The sequence below is a fragment of the Megascapheus bottae genome, chromosome 6 (assembly GCF_031878675.1).
Source record: "Megascapheus bottae isolate mThoBot1 chromosome 6, mThoBot2.hap1, whole genome shotgun sequence".
Taxonomy (NCBI): Eukaryota; Metazoa; Chordata; class Mammalia; order Rodentia; family Geomyidae; genus Megascapheus; species Megascapheus bottae.
Genome location: NC_143514.1, coordinates 12208964 through 12229830, shown reverse-complemented (window position 1 = coordinate 12229830; position 20867 = coordinate 12208964). Strand labels below are relative to the sequence as shown.

General features: G+C 42.5%; 1 protein-coding gene across 1 annotated transcript in view; it reads left to right on the top strand.

Moving 5' to 3' along the window:
• Frrs1 (ferric chelate reductase 1) overlaps window positions 1-15905 on the top strand; it is a 30107-nt gene extending 14202 nt beyond the window's left edge. The window contains exons 6-15 of the mRNA XM_090334256.1: window positions 987-1085; window positions 2426-2573; window positions 3842-3955; window positions 5984-6099; window positions 8528-8614; window positions 11048-11145; window positions 11421-11479; window positions 13308-13451; window positions 15331-15392; window positions 15466-15905. Coding sequence (XP_090190382.1) covers window positions 987-1085; window positions 2426-2573; window positions 3842-3955; window positions 5984-6099; window positions 8528-8614; window positions 11048-11145; window positions 11421-11479; window positions 13308-13451; window positions 15331-15392; window positions 15466-15558 — 1020 coding nt within the window. The 3' untranslated portion in view covers window positions 15559-15905. The remainder of the gene's footprint in view (window positions 1-986; window positions 1086-2425; window positions 2574-3841; window positions 3956-5983; window positions 6100-8527; window positions 8615-11047; window positions 11146-11420; window positions 11480-13307; window positions 13452-15330; window positions 15393-15465) is intronic.
• Window positions 15906-20867: the final 4962 nt, after the last annotated feature.

Here is a 20867-nt window from a genome sequence, read left to right as displayed (position 1 = left end):
AGGTACTACTTCTGGTTTTCTGTTGGTTAACTGGAGATAAGAATCTTGTGTGCTTTCCTCCCCAGGCTTGTTTTGAACTGTGATCCTCAGATCTCAGCCTCCAATGTAGCCAGGATTAACAGGTGTGAGCCACTGGCACCTAGGTGCATGAGGACTTCATTTTTTTTTTTTGTCAGTCCTGGGGCTTGAACTCAGGGCCTGAACACTGTTCTTGGAATTTCTCAAGTCCTAGTGCTCTTCCACTTGAGCCACAGTACCACTTCTGGCTTTTTCTATGTATGTGGTACCAGGAATTGAACCCAGGTCTTTGTGCATGTTAGCCAAGCACTCTACCACTAGGCCAAACTCATTGCCCTGAGGACTTCATTTTTTTAAGCCCAGAAGTTTGGGATCTGCCTGTGTAGCATAGGGAGACTCCCTACTTTTGAGAATGAGAGAAAAAGCAAGGCACCGGTGAATAGTGCAGCAGTGGATATGGTTGTACAGATGGCTTTACTGTATCCTGACTTGTAAATTTTTTTTGGGGGGGATAAATGCTCAAGATGGGTATCACTGGGTCACAGGGTAGTTCTGTGTTTAGTTTTTTGAGGCATCTCCAAAGTACCTTTAAAAGTGGCTGTACCAGTTTACATTCCCACCAATGGTGTATTTAGGGTTCCTTTTTTCCTACCTCCATGCCAGTATTTGTTGTTGTTTGCATTTTTGATGATACCCAGAATTACTGGGGTGAGATGAAATCTCAGAGTTGTTTTAATTCCTATTTCCTTTATGACGAGAGTTTGTGTGCCTTTTCTCTATGTTTATTGGCCATTTTTACTTCTTGTGAAACATCTCTATTTGTCCATTTTTTAATTGAGTTATTGGTTTGTAGAGGGTTTAGTTTTTTGAGTTCTTTGTATATTCTGGATCTTTGGTCCTTTATTAGGGACTCTTCAAAAAAGTGCTGAAATTCCTTGAAGCTTTTCTCATTTGCAATTGTTTTTCAGGGTGATGATGATGCTTACATGTGTATTCTTGAAGATCAGACTGTGCGCATACAACCATCCCATTTGACAGGGCGGAGTCTCCCTATGATGGACAACTGGGTGAGCATGTCATGTTGACCTCTACCTACCTGCCATGTGGCTGTATCAGCAGGAATGTATGCCAAGGGCTTCAACCCCCCCATTCCTGTTCCCCTATAGATAACAGCCCAGCCAGAAAGTACTTCATGGTTTGTCAACATAATCAGAGTCTTAGTCTCTTCCGAAATTTTTTTTTTCTTTTCATTTTTGGTAGTAGTTTGAACTCAGGGCCTTGAGCTCATGTGGCCTTGCTAGGTTGGCTGGTACTCCATCACATAAACCACATCTCCAGTTCAGCTTTTTGCTGCTTATTTCAGAGACAGAATCGTCTGGGCTTTTTCTGCCTACATTGACCTTGAACCTTGATCCTCTGCCTTCCAAGTAGGTAGGATTATAGTTGTGAGCCACCAGTCTTGGATCTAATAGGGATTTAAGAATAGGCTTAGTTTAGTGGCAGAAGGATTTCTTGGCTGGTGAGAAGGAAGGAAATGTGGTTAAGATTGATGCCACTGGCAGCTGACATGTATCTTTTGATAGTGCCATATGTGGACCATGGTTATTGATGAAGTGGCTGTTGTTCAGATAAATAACAAATGGATGAGTTTTGAGGTGTAATTTTGTGACACAGCTGTGCATAGCTTTCTCCTGGGCTCGTTACTCCACTGGCTTGGAATTCTCCCCACTTGCAAGTTACCTTCTGCCATTTGGGCATTGCTGGCCAGATGGAATTAGTACATTTGCCACTCATTTGGGTGGAGGAACCTTGGGATTCTAGCACGAAGTAGAAATAATGTTTTTGCCAAATGGGATAAAAACTAATAATCTGAAAGCACAGTTTCCTGTGGTCTTCAAAGAGGAAATAGAAACAAGAACATTCACTTCCCACTGTAGTGAAAGGAAGTGACCTAATGCTAGCTACTTGGGAGGCTGAGATCTGAGAACTATGGTTTCAAGCCAGCTTGGGCAGGAAAGTCCATGAGACTCTTAACATTAACCACTAGAAAGCCAGAAGTGGAGCTGTGGCTCGAGTGGTAGAAAGCTAACCATGAGTGAAAAAAATCTCTAGGCCAGCACCCAGGCCCCAAGTTCAAGTCCTAGTACTGACACAAAAAGAGAATTGACTTGTCCTGCTGTTCTTCCTTCCTTCTTCCTCCTCCTTCCTCTTTCCTCCTCCTCCTTCCTCCTTCCTCCTCCTCCTCTTCCTCTTTCCTCCTCCTCCCTCCTCCTTCCTCCTTCCTCCTCCTCCTCTTCCTCCTCCTCCCCCTCCTCCCTCCTCTCTCCTCCCTCACCTTCCCCCTCCTCCTCCTCCTCCTCCTCCTCCTCTTTGGAAAGCACTGAGAAGACCCTGTCTGTGTTTGCAGGGGATTCTAGAGGACATGGCCTGGGGGCTGACGGATGGTGTTATCCAGTGTTCTTTCAGAAGAAATATTACCCTTCCTGGGATGGAGAATAGGTTTGATCTAAATGCAAGCTACTACATATTTCTAGCATCTGGCGCAGTTGGTGATGGTAAGTTAATTGATAAAAACTCATTTGTGAGATCTCTTTTCTTTCCTTTATCATCTCTTTCCCAGAGACCACTGAAATCCCTCCTTGTAAGGGAGGTACTTAGAGGTAAGGAGCTGTAACCCTTTCCAGAGGCAGGAAAGAGATACCATGTAGCTCTTGGATAGCAGCTGATTCATGATTATCAAGAAGGATGCTTCCTGCTTCCCTGGTAGGTGCAGGGTTTACTGTTGCTCATCTCCCTTCCCTTCCCTTCCTTTCCCTTCCCTTCCCTCTTCCCTCTTCCCTCTTCCCTCTTCCCTCTTCTCTCTTCCCTCTTCCCTCTTCTTCCCTCTTCTTCCCTCTTCTTCCCTCTTCTTCCCTCTTCCCTCTGTTCTTACCCTCTGCAGGTATTAGGCTTGAATTCAGGGCCTGGGCTCTGTCCCTAAGCCTCCTTGTGCTCAAGATTAGCATTCTATCACTTAAGTCACACCACCACTTCTGGCTTTTTCTGAGTATTTTATTGGAGATCAGAGTCTTACAGACTTTTCTGTCCATACTGGCTTCAAACCTGATCCTCAGATCTCAGCCTCCTATGTAGTTAGGATTACAAGCATGAACCATCGGTGCCAAACTCCATCTATCATTGTGTTGCTTTTGTGTGGGAACAATATCTGTTAGTATTTAATTATTTTTTCATTACCATAAGTAACAAATTTTTCTTTTTTTTAAATTTTATTTTATTGTTACTGTGATGTACAGAGGGGTTACAGTTACATCCATCAGGTAATGGGTACACTGGGTACATTACTTCTTTTTTTTTTTTTTTTGGTGGGTCATGGGGCTTAAACTAGTCCTGAGTGCTGTCTTGAGCTCTTCAGCTCAAGGCTACCATCCTACCCCTGGGCCAAGGTGTTGCTCTTCAGCTTAAGACTACCACTCTGAGCCTAGGTGTTGTCCCTGAGCTTTTCAGCTCAAGGCTACTGCCCTACCCTTGAGCCACAGCCCCACTAATTTTCTAGAGGTTAATTGGAGGTAAGAGTTTCAGGTCCTTTTATGCCTGGGCTGGCTTTGAACCTTGATGCTCAGATCTCAGCCTCCTGAGTAGCTAGGATTACAGATGTGGGCCACCACGCCTGATGTACATTACTTCTTGAACAGTTACCCTATCCTATATTTTTCTCCCATTTTTCCCTCCTTCTACCCCCTCCCACAAGAAATTTTTCTTCTATTCTATGCCTACCTTTTAAGTCCTCCTCCTTGAGGAAGTAATGTTTCCTTCTCATCTTTAGGTCGGATTTATAAACATTCTAAGCAACCTTTGGTTACATATGAAAAATATGACGTGACAGGCTCTGCAAGGAACATTGGAGGCTCCCATTCTTCACTGCTCTTGAAGGCCCATGGTGAGTTACTTTGCTAATGCTGTTGCGGCTATGACTTTATGGACTGAACTTCACTGCTCATCCAGTGTTGGCTGGATTAGGGACAGTTCTTGGCATCGCAAACAAAAACAAGTGAACATAAATCTTTGCAGGTAGATCATCTATCTGAATGTTTGCTAAGTGTACTCAAAACAGGAAGTAGATCTAGTTGAGAATTTTTTTTTTTCCGGTTGTGGAACTTGAACTCTGGGCCTGGGCACTGTCCTTGAGCTCTTCAGCTCAAGGGTACCACCCTACCCCTGGAGCCACAGCCCCACTTCTGGTTTTCTGGGGATTAATTGGAGATAAGTGTCTCACGGCCTTTAGTGTTCCGGCTATGAACAATGATCCTCAGATCTCAGCCTCCTGAGTAGCTAGGATTCCAGTGTGAGCCACTGTGCCCAGCTAGTTCAGACATTTTGAACCTGGCTTCTCATTGAAATCAGCAATAGGACATTTGACACCTCTGTAGTTTTAATATAGTATCACAGTTGTTTCTCTTTCTTCTTCCTTCCTTCCCTCCCTTCCTCCTTCCTTCTCTCCCTTCCTCTTCCTTCTTTCTTCTGTCTCTGTCTGTCTCTCGCTCTCTTTTATTTTTTTGTGGATACCAACAGGGCTTGAACTTGGTCTTGCTTCTGGCTTGAATTGCTTGTTATACTGGCTGGTGCCCTACCACTTGAGCTATTCTTCCAGTCCTGCTTTTTGCTGGTTGCTTTGGAGATGTAGTCATGAAGAGTTTTCTGTCCAGGATGACTTCAAACTGTGATCCTCTAGATCTCAGCCTCTTGAGTAGCTAGGATTACAGGGCTGGACCACTGGCACCTGGCTGTAGTTGTTTCTAACTATAGCTGGGATTAAGTAGCTCTGGATTCATTTATTTAATTCTCATGAGATCTTAAATTTTTTTTTTTGCCATTTCTTAAAGGCTATTTTTTTTAAAAGCAGTTTTCTGTAGTGTTGATGATCATCTGTGATAGTAGTTTGGTTTGACAAGTACAATGTTATATGAGGACTTGATCAAGTTTCAAGTATTTCAGGTCCTCCTTGGTGGTCAGTACAGTGATTAGGGATTCATTATTTGAATGAAGACTCACACAAAGCTGGAAAAGCAGTGTCTGGAGACAAGTTCTTATGTTCTCTGCTTTTACCAATAAAACTGGTTTAGTCTGCAGTGCTGGTTGATGGTTAAGAAGATGGGGTTTAGAAGTAGGAGATAGTGGAGTATAAACGGTTAATATTTGGGAGGAATTTTTGGTGTATTATTTTTACATTCTTCAGTCATCCATTTCTACCATTGGCTGATGTAATCTATAAGTATTACCACAGTTAAGCCTGAAAATGGCTTCAGTATGCTGGCTGTGGTGATGCATACCTTTAATTCCAGCACTTGGAGCTAAAGCAAGAGGATAAGAATAAGTTTGACATTCTCCTGGGCTATATAGTGAGATCCTGTCTCAAAACAAACAAACAACCCCCCCCCAAAAAAAACCTCCCCCAAACAACCAAACAAACATCTAAAGTCAAAATTAAAAAAACGAAAAGGACAGAAAAACATTGTTTTATGGTCAATTTAGTTGAGCAGTTCTTGCAGTTGGTCAGGAATTGGATTTGCTGGTCCATGGCCTGTTTGTTTTTCATTGTTCTTGAAGGGAGACATGAGAAATCTCTGAAATCAGCACAGACAGGCCGTGTTGGTAACAGGATCAAGAGCTAAGTAGCCAGACTGCACCTGGTATGGATCTTGGCCATGCTACTTAGTTGCAAACTGTGAAACAATAATTATAAATGCATCATAGAAATGTTGCAAGGATCCATCCATTTGAGCACTTACAGTTACTGCGGGCATGGTGAAACACTCTGGAGGTGTGGTCTGAAGCCACTGTGGTGCCTCAAGAGCTTGTAGGTCATGCCTAGCTTAGCTGGCCAGGTGTTTTTTCTGAGCATTTCATTTTGTTATTGAGAAAGCAGCTTAATGTATGATGTCAATCCATTTCCTTTTCTCACTTGTAGGCGCGCTAATGTTTCTGGCCTGGATAACTACAGTCAGTGTAGGTGTACTGATTGCCCGATTCTTCAAGCCTGTTTGGTCAAAACCTTTCTTGCTTGGTGAAGCAGCTTGGTTTCAGGTAGGTGAAGAAGAAAAAAACATACTGCCATTACTGTATTATTTGAGCTTTGTAATCGGAACTATGTCTGCTTGTGTTGTTATTTCTGGTTAAAGCCCTTATAGATTCCAAATCTTTTTTTTTTTGTAGCAGATATAAGCTTTTTGCTTTTATTTGTTTATTGTATGGGGCTCGAATCTCATGCTCTTGTTTGGCTTTTTTTGCTCAAGGCTGGTACTTTTAGTACTTGAACCACAGCTCCACTTTCAGCCTTTTTGGTGGTCGATTGAAGTTAAGAGCCTGAGGGAGTTTTGTGCCCAGGCTGGTTCTGAACCATAGTCATCAGATCTCAGTCTCTTGCGTAGCTAGGATTACAGGTTTGAGCCACAGACACTCAGCCAGGCATGAGATTATTAATAGAGACAAGCTTTGTGAAGGGGCAGGCTTCACTGGAGAGGGGTTAGGCCATGTGGGTCTAGTAGGTAGGAGACTCAAACGACCCTTCTGTACACCTGTATTTGTCAGGGGAGGAGCAGGAAGAACCTCTACCCACTGCAGTGAATAAAGATGCATGAAAGAAGGCTGGAATTTCTGAATAAAGACACAGTAGGGTGTGCTTCGAGTCAGACTGATGGAGCAATAAGCAAGGGACCATCCCTAGTTCCTCAGAATCATCCCAGCCTATGAGAAGGATGAGGATCAGGAAGTGTTCTTTTCCATGTTAGTCCTTCCTATGGATCAGGAAGGCAGTTTCAAGTTTCCAAGTGGAAGCTTGTGGGAGTCAGTAAAGTAGCTATCTTTCCTGGCTCATGTAATATAAATGTTTACTCATGTAACAGAAGGGCTGCAAGCATGTGATACATGAGGTTATAGATGTTTGTTTATAGGAAATAAGTGGTGTCGGTGGGAAAATTGTGACTATTAGGAGGTATCTTTCCCTCTTCCTACGCTTCAGATAGGGAGGGCTTTCTGTTTTCATGAGCCCTCTTCCTGATGCCTTGTTCCTGTCTGTCTTTCCCTTTCACTCACACACTCCCTTCTTTCTCCTGCTCCACTCTGAAAGATGGAAGATTCTGCCAGTCATTCTCTGTCTGAATCCTCCACATGTCCTGAGCGTGGCTCAAGTGGTAGAGTGCTAAACCCCAAGTTAAATCTCCAGGATTGCAAAAATGAAAAACATGGTGTATTGTTTATATGCATGTGTGTGTTCATTCACTTGTGTGAATTATGATATATATGTATGCATGTGTTAATCTATATATGTTTCTATACAGAGCTATATCTCTACACTCACATCTATTTGTGTACATATATACAAATACAGATATATGCATCTGTAGTTATATATATAGTTACATGTATATGTATCACTATATAAATATGTATTTATATATTAATTATACATTTATGTATATTACACATAAATATGTCTGCATCTCTCTATGTATAGGTCTATATCTTCATAAATAGATATCTCTATATAATATGTATATAGATACCTATTTATATCTATGTCTAGATCTATGTCTAGATCTATGTATTTAGACATATTCCTAGATATCTATGTCTATATCTGTATTGATATCTATGGCTATGTCATATCTATATCATATCTGTATGTGTGATAGAGGTTTATATCTATATGATTTATAGAGATAGATATCTATAGCTATGGATACATAGATGTGTAGATGGATGGATGGATGGATGGATGGATAGATAGATATGTAGACACATTGATACTTTGCCTGAAATAGTTTTGGTGCATACTAGTTATCCAGTAGTCATTCTAGAATGCCTATTTTCACTCAGTATTCTCCCCCCTCTTTATGCTGGTACTAGAGCTTAAACTCAGGGCCTTCTGCTTACAGTTGGCTTCTTTGCCCAAGGCTGGTATGCTACCATTTGAACCACATTTCTGCTTCTGGCTTTTTGCAGTATAGAGTCTCACAGACCTTTCTTCCCAAGCTGGCTTTGAACTAGGATCCTCAGCTCTCAGTCCTTTGAGTATCTAGAATCACATTCATGAACCATGGCTGCCTGACCTCAGTGTTTTCTTGACTTGTACAGTGACTTGTACGTTTTGTCTACGTATCACTCCCCTACTCAGTTGTTTTGCCAGTTCTGGGGGTGATGGTTCTCGTTGTCCCTGGCTGTTGTCTAGTGTAGTGCTGTACTTGGTGGCAGAGCTGAGTAAAGGCCTCTGGGAGGGAACGCAGGCCCTGGGCAGTAAGTGGACTCTGGGTGTTGAAATAGTCCTTCCTGCTGCTCTGCCTGGCTCGTCTCAGGAAGTGGTTTTGAATGATGAGACTGGGCGGTTTAATGGTAGGCTCAGATTTTATTTTTACTGGCCATAAGCTGTGACTGGTTGTCAGCCAAAAGCCCCTTGCTCTTAACAGCAGCTCTCCTGTAGTTGGCTGTGTTCTCACCTTGTCTCATCCCCTTGCAGTTGCATCGGCTGCTTATGCTCACCACATCTGCGCTCACCACGGTTGCCTTTATTTTGCCTTTCATATATAGAGGAGGCTGGAGTTGGGTAAGTATACTTTTTCTTTTTTTGTTTTTGCTGATACTGGTGTTTGAACTCAGGGCCTGGCATTCTTGCTTAGCTTTTTCCATCATGGCTAGTGCTCGATCACTTTTGGCTTTTTTTTTTTTTGTGGTCATAGGGGTTGAACTTGGCCTAGGTGCTGTCCCTGAGTTTTTCAGCTCAAGGCTACCACCCTACCCTTGAGCCAAGCCCCACTTCTCGTTTTCTAGAGGCTAATCGGAGATGAGAGTGTTAAGTCCTTTTGTGCCTGGGCTGGCTTTGAACCTTGATGCTCAGATCTCAGCCTCCTGAGTAGCTATGATTATAGGTGTGAGCCACTCTGCCTGACCACTTTTGGCTTTTTTATCTGAGATAAGAGAATCAGAGATTGGTTTCTTTGGGGGTGGATTTGAACCTCAGATTTCAGCTTCCCGAGTAGACAGGACTATATATCTGAGCTCCCAACTCCTGCTAAGGGTAAATGTATCCTAAACAGGATGTTTGAACGTGAATCCATCTTCACATCAAAGCACAATTCTATATTATTCTCAAATTATAGGTTTAAAGAACTTTGCATACGAAACCACCTCTTTCTTGCCGATTTGAATCATCTAATGGCTGTTTCACATGGCTAGGGGTCAGAGGTGCAGTGAAGATGTTAGTACAAATTATTTCATGAAGAAATACAGTTTTAGATTGCATGAAATCATTATGGAGAGATGAAAATTTAAGGTATGATGTCTGTAAGAGGCTTTCTCTAAATGCTGCTGTGACTACACTAAGCTAATGTAAGTTTTAGCAACACTACATATTATTAAATTAAAATCTCATGTAGTAGGCATTGTTAATAATACTGTGCCTTAAAGGAAGAACTGAGCCTTACTGCCAAAGGCTTGTCTCTAGCCCAGCCCTCATCCCTCGTTCACAGACTTACGTTTTTTTTTTTATTTTTTTATTTTGGCCAGTCCTGGGGCTTGAACTCAGGGGCTGAGCACTGTTCTTGGGCTTTCTCAAGGCTAGAGCTCTACCACTTGAGCCACAACATCACTTCTGGCTTTTTCTACATATGTGGTACTGAGAAATCGAACCTGGGTCTTCCTGCATGCTAGGCAAGCACTCTACCATTAGACCAAACTCCTGGCCCCTTTCAGACTTATTTTACAGACAGTTGAGAACCTCTGTTGGCATGCTTACGATCTCTCAAACTTGGCGTGGTCCACAATTAAAACGAGGAATAAATTTAACCTACAGAAATGGCTATGCTCAAGTTTTCTATCCCAGCTTCCATGATTATAGCTTCAATTAGCCCAGCGTAAACTTAAGAGGGGGGGTTGTAAGAAAGTAGACAAAAAGACAAATGCCAAGGGGTTGATGACAAAAAGCCAGGAAGCGCACCGGGAATTTCTTCAGTAAGAGTATGCACAGGGACTTCTGTCTTTTGACAGGACTGAATGTAAAAGGTTAGACGCGTATGATCCTGTGTCTTTGGATATAGGATAAAAACTCTACCACCAGGGTCCTCCACTGATGTCATTCATACTTCAGGCAAGTCTCCTGCAGCCTCTCACAGTCCCCACAGGGCTCTAGTTTGTGTCATCTCATATCCTACGGTGTGGTCTTGAACACAGTGCTTAATGAGTCTGAACCTCAGTCCCCATTTTGTTTACTTAGGTTATTGAAATCCAACTGCCGAACATTGTAGTCAGCATTAGTCATTCATAGTATGTACAAAGTGCATGTGTGGGACCAGCTGTTTGTTCAGTGAGCATCACCTTTCACTATCTCCCTCACCACCACCACCACCACCACCACCATCACCATCAGTGAATATTTAAAGCCATGAGAAAGAACCTAAGAATCACTGTGTATGGTACTTAAAATTTTAATTTTTTAACTTTAATTTTTTGCGTGTGTGTGTGTGTGTGTGTGTGTGTGTGTGTGTGTGCTCATATTGAGGTTTTAATTCAGAGCCTCCTACTATTGCATGGCTTTTTTTTTCCCCCCTGCTCAAGGATGGTAATCTTATCATTTGAGCCACACCTCCATTTCTGGGGTTTTGCTGGTTAATTGGAGACAGAGACTGTCTGTCTGGACTAAATGTAGGTAAATAGATAATCCTCAGATCTCAATCCTCAGATCTCAGCCTCCTGAGTTGCTAGGATTACAGACTTGAGCCTCTGACACCAGGGCCTGTGCACTGTCCCTGAGCTTTTGTGCTTAATGCTCGTCTTTTACCATGTTGAGTACCAGATCCATTTCTGGCTTTATGATGGTTAATTGGAGATATGATTTCATGGTCTTTCCTTTCTGGGGCTGGCTTCAAACCATGATCCTCAGATCTCAGCCTTCTGAGCAGCTAAGATTATAGGCATGAGCCACTAGGGCCCAACTTGTATATTAGTTTTAACTAAGAGTGTTAAAATGACTGTCTCTGTTCAGCATGCAGGTTTCCACCCCTACCTGGGCTGTACAGTGATGACTTTAACAGTTCTTCAGCTTCTTCTGGCAGCTTCCAGGCCACCTGTACATCATCCGAGGTACCTGTTGCTTTACGTAGAAATATAGTCTTAGTGGTGAATATTTGTTGGTGGGTAAATGTATCCCTTTTCCAAAGGAAATACTTTTTTTTTTTCATTTTACAATGTAGTCTGAGAAATGGTCTTTCCTTTGAAAGGCTTTACAAATGTGTGTTTCTCAGAGCTCCAGTTCCCAGGCAATAAGGGAGATGATATGACTTTTATTTTTATTCCCGTGGGAACGAGTTGTCGCTTTATCACTTGTAATAATACTGACTGGTTCTTTGTTTTGGTAGGAGGCAGATGTTTAACTGGACTCACTGGGGTGTGGGAACAGCTGTGAGAATACTGGCAGGTAAGGAAGTTCATATCTAATTGCCGGGTGTTTCTATCACTCAACTTGTAATTTGGCTTCAGTGATTTTTAGATGCATTTGTAACGGCGGTAATTGGTTGTTGAGAAGAAATCAGCCTTAAACAATGAAAAACAGAAAGTAATTTCTAGAGATAACAAAGTCATGATCGCAGTTTTATGTTTAGGGGGGTTTCACAATGACTTTAAAACACTCTAAGACTTCCTTTTCTTTTCTTTTATGCCAGTCCTGGGGTTTGAACTCAGGTCCTGGGCACTGTCCTTGGACACTTTTTGCTCAAGGCTACTGCTCTGCCACTTGAGCCACAGTGCCACTTTTGGCTTTTTCTGTGTATGTGGTACTGAGGAATCAAACTCAGGGCTTCGTGCATGCTAGGCGAGCACTCTACCACTAGGCCACACTCTTGTCCCCCCTCCCCCCCTTAACTTTTTTTAAAGTTAAAAAATTATCTTGTGGTCCTATATCTTGAGTTCTAGGTCACTTTTGTGAATTGGGGTGAGGTCCCAGCCTCCTCTTCAGGTCCTTTCTATAGTGTTTTCAGCAGAGGGTTTTTTCCAAGGCAGATGTGGTTATCGGATGCATTTTTTTTTTTGTATTAGACAATAAAGGCTTAGGTGAGACTCAGCTACTCTAACATACCAGCTATGGGAATCTGCTTTTCTTCCTTCTGCATTCACAGCAGACACAAAAACTTTCTGGGGGAGTTTAGGAACCTGTCTTTGAAGCAATGGGTATGTTGTGTTAGGGTTGTTTCTTTAGAGGGAGAATGAGAGCAGAAGAAGGGTCTGGCTAGTCAATCAGGGAATAAGCTCCCTTGCATGGAGGTTTGTTCTGTGTCCCTTACTAGGGCCTTGAGCACTGCCAATGAGGAGGCCCCAGACACTGCAGCGCTGTGACCTTCATCAGTCCATACCAGTGGGACACTGGCTCAAAGGATGTGTGGAGAGCCCATGCAGGCTGTATGGAATCTGGATTGGGTCTGGGGATTGATGGGGTCCACAGGCGTCCTGGGATCTCGAGTTGTGGGATTTTCTCCCAGAGACACTAACTGCCCTCATGTCCAGGCAGTGAGTGTGGTTCAAGTTTTCCTTCAGTAAATTTTTTTTTTGGTTTCTTTCCTCCTTAGTGCTCATAGATTCCTTCTTCCAGACAGAGGACCTGATCCAGGGGTTGCAGTTTTTCAGTGTTAGTTATACTAAAATAAATCCTTACTAAAACTTTAAAAGATAGTATAATTATAATTTTAAAAAATCTTTGCCTATGGATTACTACTGTAGAGGATTATTGGTTTTGCTTATTTATTTATTTAGTTTTTATTTATTTATTTATTTTGCTGGTCGTGGGGCCTGGGTACTCATTGTCCCTGAGTCTCTTCGTGCTCAAGGTTAGTGCTCTATCACTAAATTTTTTGAGTATTTTATTGGAGAAAAATGTCTCACAGGGACTTTTCTGCCTGGTCTGGGGTTGAACTGCAATCTTCAGATCTCAGGCTCCTGAATAGCTAGGATTACAGATATGAACCACCGGCAACTGGCTTTACTCTTGGTTTTCAATTTTAATTCTAGATCATCTCATAAATATAAAATGTTAAAATAGTTTATTTTTATTTTTTATTTTCAATGTTGTTCCTGGGGCTTCAACTCAGAGCTGGAGCACTGTCCGCTGGCACAACTCCACTCCTGGCTTTTTGGTGGTTAAATGGAGCTAAGAGTTTCACAGACTGACTTTGAACCATGATTCTCTGTGATACACGTAATGATTTCTTTTGGTGGGAACTATATTTGAATACATTTCTTCCTTTTGTATTTAGTGGCAGCCATGTTCCTGGGAATGGATTTACCAGGCTTGGACCTTCCTTGTCCACAGAAAACCTATACAATGATTGGATTTGTGGGCTGGCACATCGGGACTGAGATCATCCTGGAGATGCATGCTTATCGGCTCTCTCGAAAAGGTGACTCTTAGGAAAAACATGTGAGGCAGAATCACTTTCTCACCAACTGCTGGAGTTCAGTTAGTTTCATGGCACTGGTAGGGGACCATTATGTGGTAGCTTCTTAGCAGTTTTTATCACGATTCCTTACCTAGTGCAGGATAGTGGGCATTTACTTCTTCTTCCCTATCTCTTCCTCTTCCCCTTCCCCTTTCCCTCTTTCTGCCTGCCTGCCTTTTCTCCGTCCATCCCTTCCTGTTCATTTGTTTGCCTGAATTCAGGGCCTTGCTCTCACTTGCCTTTTCCTGCTCAAGGCTGGTGCTCTACCACTCTAGCTTCAGTTCCACTTCTGGCTTTTTGTTAGCAAATTGGAGGTAGGAGTCTCGCAGACTTTTCTGCCTGGCTTCTAACTGAGATCCTCAGTTCTCCATCTCTTGAGGAGCTAGGATTGTAGGCTAGCAATGCTATCTGTGGTATTGGGCTTTTTGAATCATGGGTCAGGGAAAGGTTTCTGGTTGCAGGGGAGGCCATCGTGGTCAAGATGTGCACCCTGTGTGATGATGGATTGAGTGGGGCCCCAGCACACCCTGAAAACTTGGGACAGCTAGAGAAGGAGACACTCGGAGTCAGTACAGGGCAGAAGTTGCCTTGGAATTTCATTCCTAATAGGTAGACAGGACCTACAGCATTTTCTAGATCTGGTTTGGTCTTAGTGCTCAGCAGCGCCAAGATCTTTACAGTTACCAGAGAATGGAGAATGGAAGCCATTTTGAACTAGCGTGGATTCTGGGCCAAGGATCCTCTAATTTTCAGCCTCCAAAGGAGAGACCTCAAAACAGACACTCCTAGAGTCTAGTCTATATGCCCGGGCTGCTTTTAGAAGAGATGGGGCAGGACCAAGGTGGTGTGGCCATAGCCGAACAGCTTGTAAAGCCAAGGAGGACATGTCTGTCCTCCCCCAGGAGTTCTTACTCTTCTTTTAAAACTGGTCTCACTGCATATCCTGGATGGGCCTCAAATTGAGATCTTTTGCCTCAGTCCCCTGGGGTACTGGGACTACAGGTATGTGCTACTGCTCATTCGGTCCTTGATAGTGTTATGTACTTGAGGTTTTGATGAGCCCTGAAGTACAGCTGGCAATTTGAAATATGTGTATTCATAGAACCTGGATTGTTGACATAGGTTAATTATCTTAACTTAGCTACTCCACAACATTTCCAAATGTGACATTCGATAGTCATATACAATTTGTAGTTGTTCATTTAAAAAAGGAAAATTAAAGGCTATTAGGATTTGGTGTGATGTTAATGGGTAGAAGAAGAAAACTTGTTTAAAATTTTTTTAAGTTATAATTATAAAAATGAATGCACAGGGGTTCCAGTTACATAAATCAGGTGAAGAGTACATTTCTTGGTGGGGGAGGGGGGAGTTTGGCCTAGTGGTAGAGTGCTTGCCTAGCATGCGTGAAGACCCAGTTTCGAGTCATTGGTACCATATAGAAAAACCCAGAAGTGGTGCTTGGCTCAAGTGGTAGAACTCTAGCCTTGAAAAAGCCCAAGGATAGTGTTCAGGCCCTGAGTATAAGCCCCAGGACTGGAAAAAAAAAGAGTACATTTCTTTTGAACAATGTCACCCCTTCCTTCCCTCACTGTCTCCCGTCCCCACCCACAAGTTGTGGAGTTCATTTTCAGTAGTGTCCAGTGAGTACATTGTTGCATTTGTTCACTCTGTCCTCCATTTCTGTCTCTGGAAGAGAGTTTTTAGGTTCTTGGAGACATGTCCCAGTTTAAATATTCCTGGGAATCAGTGAGCACTAGGAATTGATTATTCTTCCTCAATTTATGTAAGAGTCAATGTTTCTGCATAGCATGGTGTTTAGAGGCTATGTTGCTCTTGACAGTGGAAATATTGGATGATGACAGAATTCAGATCCTCCAGTCCCTGACATCAGCAGAGGCAGAGGTGAGTTCTCTTTACTCGTTTATTCACACACAGTCTTGTGGGCCTTGCTTGTATATCTCCATTTTTCTTGCAGGGTTATGCTTTTAAAAAGGCGGTGTTGGCCATTTATATCTGTGGGAATGTGACTTTTCTCATCATATTCTTCTCTGCCATCAATCATCTCTAAGCAAGCAAAGACCTTGGTTTCTACAGGCCAGGTGACAATTATTCTCCAACCAAAGAAACTCACAGCCAGTACTGCCTGCCTGCAGCAGAGCCACCAATTCTATTTTGGAAACCCAAGATGCATCTATATGGAAGTTCTGAAGCCTGGTCTTCATACAGCAAAGGCAAGAGGCCTACACTGACAGTACAGGATGCTAAGTGCATCTGTGCAGTTCTGTGTCTGAAAGCCACATTATATTCGAGGAGAAATAGCTCCAGTATTCCATATCAGGATTTTAAGAATGCTAGCATTTAAGAAATGAGATATCATTAGGATAAATTGAGAGGCTAGTAAGATAAATTACATATATGTGCATATATATAAATATTGTTTTTACAAAGGTGATATGGTACTTTAAAGAAAACACCTATTTTTCATGGCTCTTTTGAATGATATTTGGACCCCCCCTCAGGGCTGGGGGTGTAGGTCTGCCTAATGTGCCTGAGGCTCTGGCTTTGATTCCAAGCAAGGCCAAAAACAAGTATTTTTTCAGTTCAGTTTTGGAGATATTTTCTTTGCTTTCTGTATTTCAATTCTTCTCTAGTCAAAGATGGAGGAGAGGTTGACTTCATTGTAGATGAATATTTAATTATAGAAATATTATAATTTCTTCATTTAAATTATATTTTCCTCAGGAAATGCATGTTGGCATCTCCTGCTAAAAGGTATTATTTGTGGTGCTACACAGAGCTGAACTGTCATTTTTCAGTTGTTTCAACTGAAAAATTTAAGTCCTTTTTAGCATTGGGGGATTTATAGACCTGAATCTCAAATGTAACTAATTCACCCATTTGAAGCTATCAACTAAGTCTTCTCTTTCCTTATAGATATAGTTATATGGGTGGGAAACATTCCTGGTGCTGTAATGAGTCAACACAGACAGTTACTACTGCAATAACACATGGCCAGGTTTCATCTTTGCTATGTGGATGTCTTGCCAGTAGGTGGCACTAGGACACCAAAGTTTTCTTGGTGATGTTTCCTGGGCTGTGAGTCACCTCCAGTATTTATAACGCAGCATGGTATTTTTTTTTTAAACATTTTAATACTGCATTGTAATCTTCACGTGAAAACTTTCTGCCTTTTCTCTTTTGAGCTGGACTTAGGATTAGTATAAATTCATTTTTTTAAAACATTTTATTACTTTCTTTTTTGCAGTGCAGAGGTGAAAGCAGGGCACATTCTAGGCAAGAACTCAATCACTGAGCTACATCACCAGGCCTTGGCATTTTGAAGATAGGGTCTTGCTATGTATCCTAGGTTGGCTATGAACCTTGGAGTTTCCTGCCTCTACCTCTCAGGTGCTGGTCCTTTTCAGTATGACCAAATTATGACTGTTACAAGTGGTTGGCACCCACAAATTCCAAGTTCTTTTTCCTCCTCTCAGATTTTGTTCTTATTTCTGTGATAAAAAAATCTAGTAATTCCCGGCCTCCCTCCCTCCCTCCCTCCCTCCCTCCCTCCCTCCCTCCTTCCTTCTTTCTTTCCTTTCTTTCTTCCTTCCTTCCTTCCTTTCTTCCTTCCTTCCATTTCATTATCAGAGCCCCAGTGCTTGCTTGGCAGGGGCTCTACCACTTAAGCCATGCCTTCAGCCCAATCTAGGCCATTTATTTCTTTTCATAGGGGTGATTTTTCAATGAAATATATTTAGGAATGTTGTCAAAAGTAGTGAGTAGAATCATAGTTTTCTTAAAGAATGCTTCATAAAGTAAGGTTAAATATGTTTATTTTGAGACATAAGCCTTCTGGAAAAGGATGGTTAGGGTAGCATTCATAACCATCTTAAAAAATCATTTACAGGTTTGTGGAAATCAGTCTTAAAAGCTCAGGTGGTCTAGAGCCTGCATAAATGAATCATGTTCACTGCATGATTTTTTTTCTTGCTGTGGCTCTCCTGGAGCTTAGGGTCTTGGCATTCTCCCTGAACTTTTTGTGCTCACAGCTAGTGCTACTAGTGGTAGTTAATTGGAGATAAGAGTCTTATAGAATATCCTTCCCTAAGCTGGCTTTGAACGGTGATCCTCAGATCTCAATTTCCTGAGTAGCTAGGATTACTGGCATACGTCAGTGGTGCTCAGGTGAGTACTTTTTTTTTTAATTTAAAATTTTTATATTCTTTTGCCAGTCCTGGGCCTTGAACTCAGAGCCTGGGCATTGTTCTTGAGCACTTTTACTCCAGGCTAGTGCTCTGCCACTTGAGCCACAGCACCACTTCTGGCTTTTTCTGTGTATGTGGTACCAAGGAATCGAACCTGGGTCTTCATGCATGCTAGGCCAACACTCGACCACTAAGACACACCCCTGGCCCCTTGCCTTTCTTTCTTTCTTTTTTTTTTTTTAAATCAGCACTTTGGGCTGTCAGGTGGGTAAATTATTCCTCAGGCCTTCCCAACCTAGTTCCAGATGGGACACTGTGGGAAATGACAGATACAGTAGGTGCTCGCTAGGAAGCAAGCAGCCCAGGTAGCTCTTGGCCGTCATTTTCTTCCTTTATATATACATGGAGTGGGCAAGAGAGGTCATTGTATAGGCTAATCCCTTTCAAGTGTGAACAAAGGGGTCTACATCTTGTTCCATCCTGCTGCTTTCTTCCTTGCCCATCTCTGGACTCCCCCATCCCGAATATTCTTTCTGTTCTTCTTGACCCAGTAGGACCTCATGGACAAAGTTTCCACTCAAACTGAAATCCTTCCTTCTTTATTTTTTTAACATTCTCGAAGCTCTGGCCAACACTGCTCTGTCCTTGTCCTGACCATCCTGTACTTGGGAGGTGGCAGGTGGCTGGTGGAATAAAGAGAAGGGCCTGGGAGACGGGGTAGCCCAGGAGCTGTGCTGGTTTGCTGTACGAGCTGCGTGGGTTGTGGACATGTCTCATCTCTGGGGAGCCCAGCGTGTTTATTGGCAAAGCTCAGTCCACCAAGCCTGGAGAGGTGGAATGGCGGGTGCAGGCCCATGGCACTGGCTTTGTGCAGGCCACCTATGCTGTTACCACAGTGTTACACTTCCATTGCTCTTGCCTATAAAATATGGACTTTGTGCTATAGACAAAGAGTTGATGGCAGCAAACATACCACATGAGGTAGGCCAGATGCAAAAGGACAACTGCTGGATGATTGGAATTCAATATGGCACCCAGAGTCGTCAGATTAAGGGAGACTGCAAGCAGGATAAGTGGCCACCGGGGGTGGTGTTGGTGGACATGGGGGTTGTCATGGGACGAATCCAGGGTTTGTTCCAGAGATGGAGGGTGAGGATGGTGGTACAACACTGAGACTGAGATGAGATGCACCGAACTAGATACAAATCATGAATAAATAATAAACATGGCATGGGGGTGGGGGGGAAGGAAATGGGGACCAAGACATGAGAAAGGGTATCAATGTATGTGAATTAATGCACCTCCTATTTGGCAAATATAATGTAACCCTTATATTAATTACAATAAAAATATATGAAAAAAATAATAAACATGGCAAATAAATGTTTGTGGCATGATTATTTGTAATAGCCAGAGATAGTATCAACTCAAGTCAGTTAATGGGTGAATGGGCTGTGTGATTTGCTCCCCACAGTGGAATATTACTTAGCTAAGGAAGTGTTGACAGCTCACATGGATCAAGCTCTAGTGCATTCAGAAACTGCTTTGTTAAATGGCAGCGCCTTAGTACAACTACTTAAAGGTAATAGTTGCACAAAATTGTGGACCATTTAAAATGGTTGTGTTAATATAACTGTAACCCCTCTATATATTACAGTAAAAAAATAAAATGGTTGTGTTAGGTGGTGTAGAATTCACCTCATAGGGCAGAATATTTGTCTTGGTTTTGCTCTCTGATTGCACGTTAGGATGAAAAACATTTGAAGTTTTTTTTTTTTTGGTGAGTATGCCAGTCCTAGGACTTGAACTTAGGGCTGGGCACTGTCCTTGGACACATTTTGCTCAAGGCTAGTGCTCTGCCACTTCAGCCCCAGCACCACTTCCTGCTTCTTCTGAGTCTGAGGTGCTGAGGAATCGAACCCTGGTCTTGGTGCATGCTAGGTGAGCATTCTACCACTAGACTATGCTCCCAGCCCACATTTGGAGTTTTTAAAAAGCAGAAGTGAATATGCAAATTTTAACAAATGGACTTCAAACATTTTTGACCTATTTATTCTGTGAGCTGTTTGTCCAATGGAGAGTCCCAGCTCCCATTCTACCCTGCTCCTTCTTCCCACTCAACTCACTTCTTCCCCTCATGATCCTTTGTACTAACCTCATTTATTCTCCCTTCCCTCTCCTCCCTTTCCCTCCCCCTCTACTCAATTATTATTATTATTATTATTATTATTATTATTATTATTTTGCTGTCCATAAACTTGATATCAGTTTGACTTCTAATTTGGTCTTGTATTAGTGGTTATGGAGAAGGAATGTCTTACAGTATATACTAAGAAGAATTACTTTTTTTTTTTTTTTGCCAGTCCTGGGCTTGAGCTCAGGGCCTGAGCACTGTCCTTGGACTTTCTCAAGGCTAGAGCTCTACCACTTGAGCCTCAGCACCACGTCTAGCTTTTTTCTATGTATGTGATACTGAGGAATTGAACCTGGGTCTTCGTGCATGCTAGGCAAGCACTCTACCACTAGGCCAGACTCCCACCAAGAATTACTTTTTTTACGTGATCGCTTATTCATGTGAAAAAAAATCACACACCATACACTCTATTGGTTAGCTTGGAGGACCTCAACAGTGTTTAGGTTTTCAGCCAGACACTCAGATGGTGATTGATAAAAGAGTTTCCTGCAAACCATCCATCCTAAATGTTCAATGTCTGCTGTAGGTAATATCTGAGTAAGATCTGTCACATCAGGCCTCCCCTGGAAAACCACTGTGAACTTCAAAATGCAGTTATGCAAAGGCCTTGGGGCATGGAGAGAAGGAGGAAGAGTCCAGTGAGGAGATCACCTGGAGAGGAGGGAAGCTATTTGGATCAAACTCCTTGACTTTGATTTTTTAACTTCTGGGCTGTGGCAGTTAGTGTGGCTCCCAGATAGCAGGGAATTCAGTGAAAAGCTGAAAATTTTCTCGTTTAAGAGACAAGAGGGCCAGGCACCAGGTGCTCACCCTTGTAATCCTAGCTAGTCAGGAGGCTGCGATCTCAGGATTGTAGTTCAAAGCCAGCCTGTGCACTAAAGACTGTGAGACTCTTATCCCCAAGTAACCATCAGAAAACCCTCCGTGCTGCTCTCCACTGCCAAATCTAGTAGTCAGGAACGTTTATACAGTTGACCT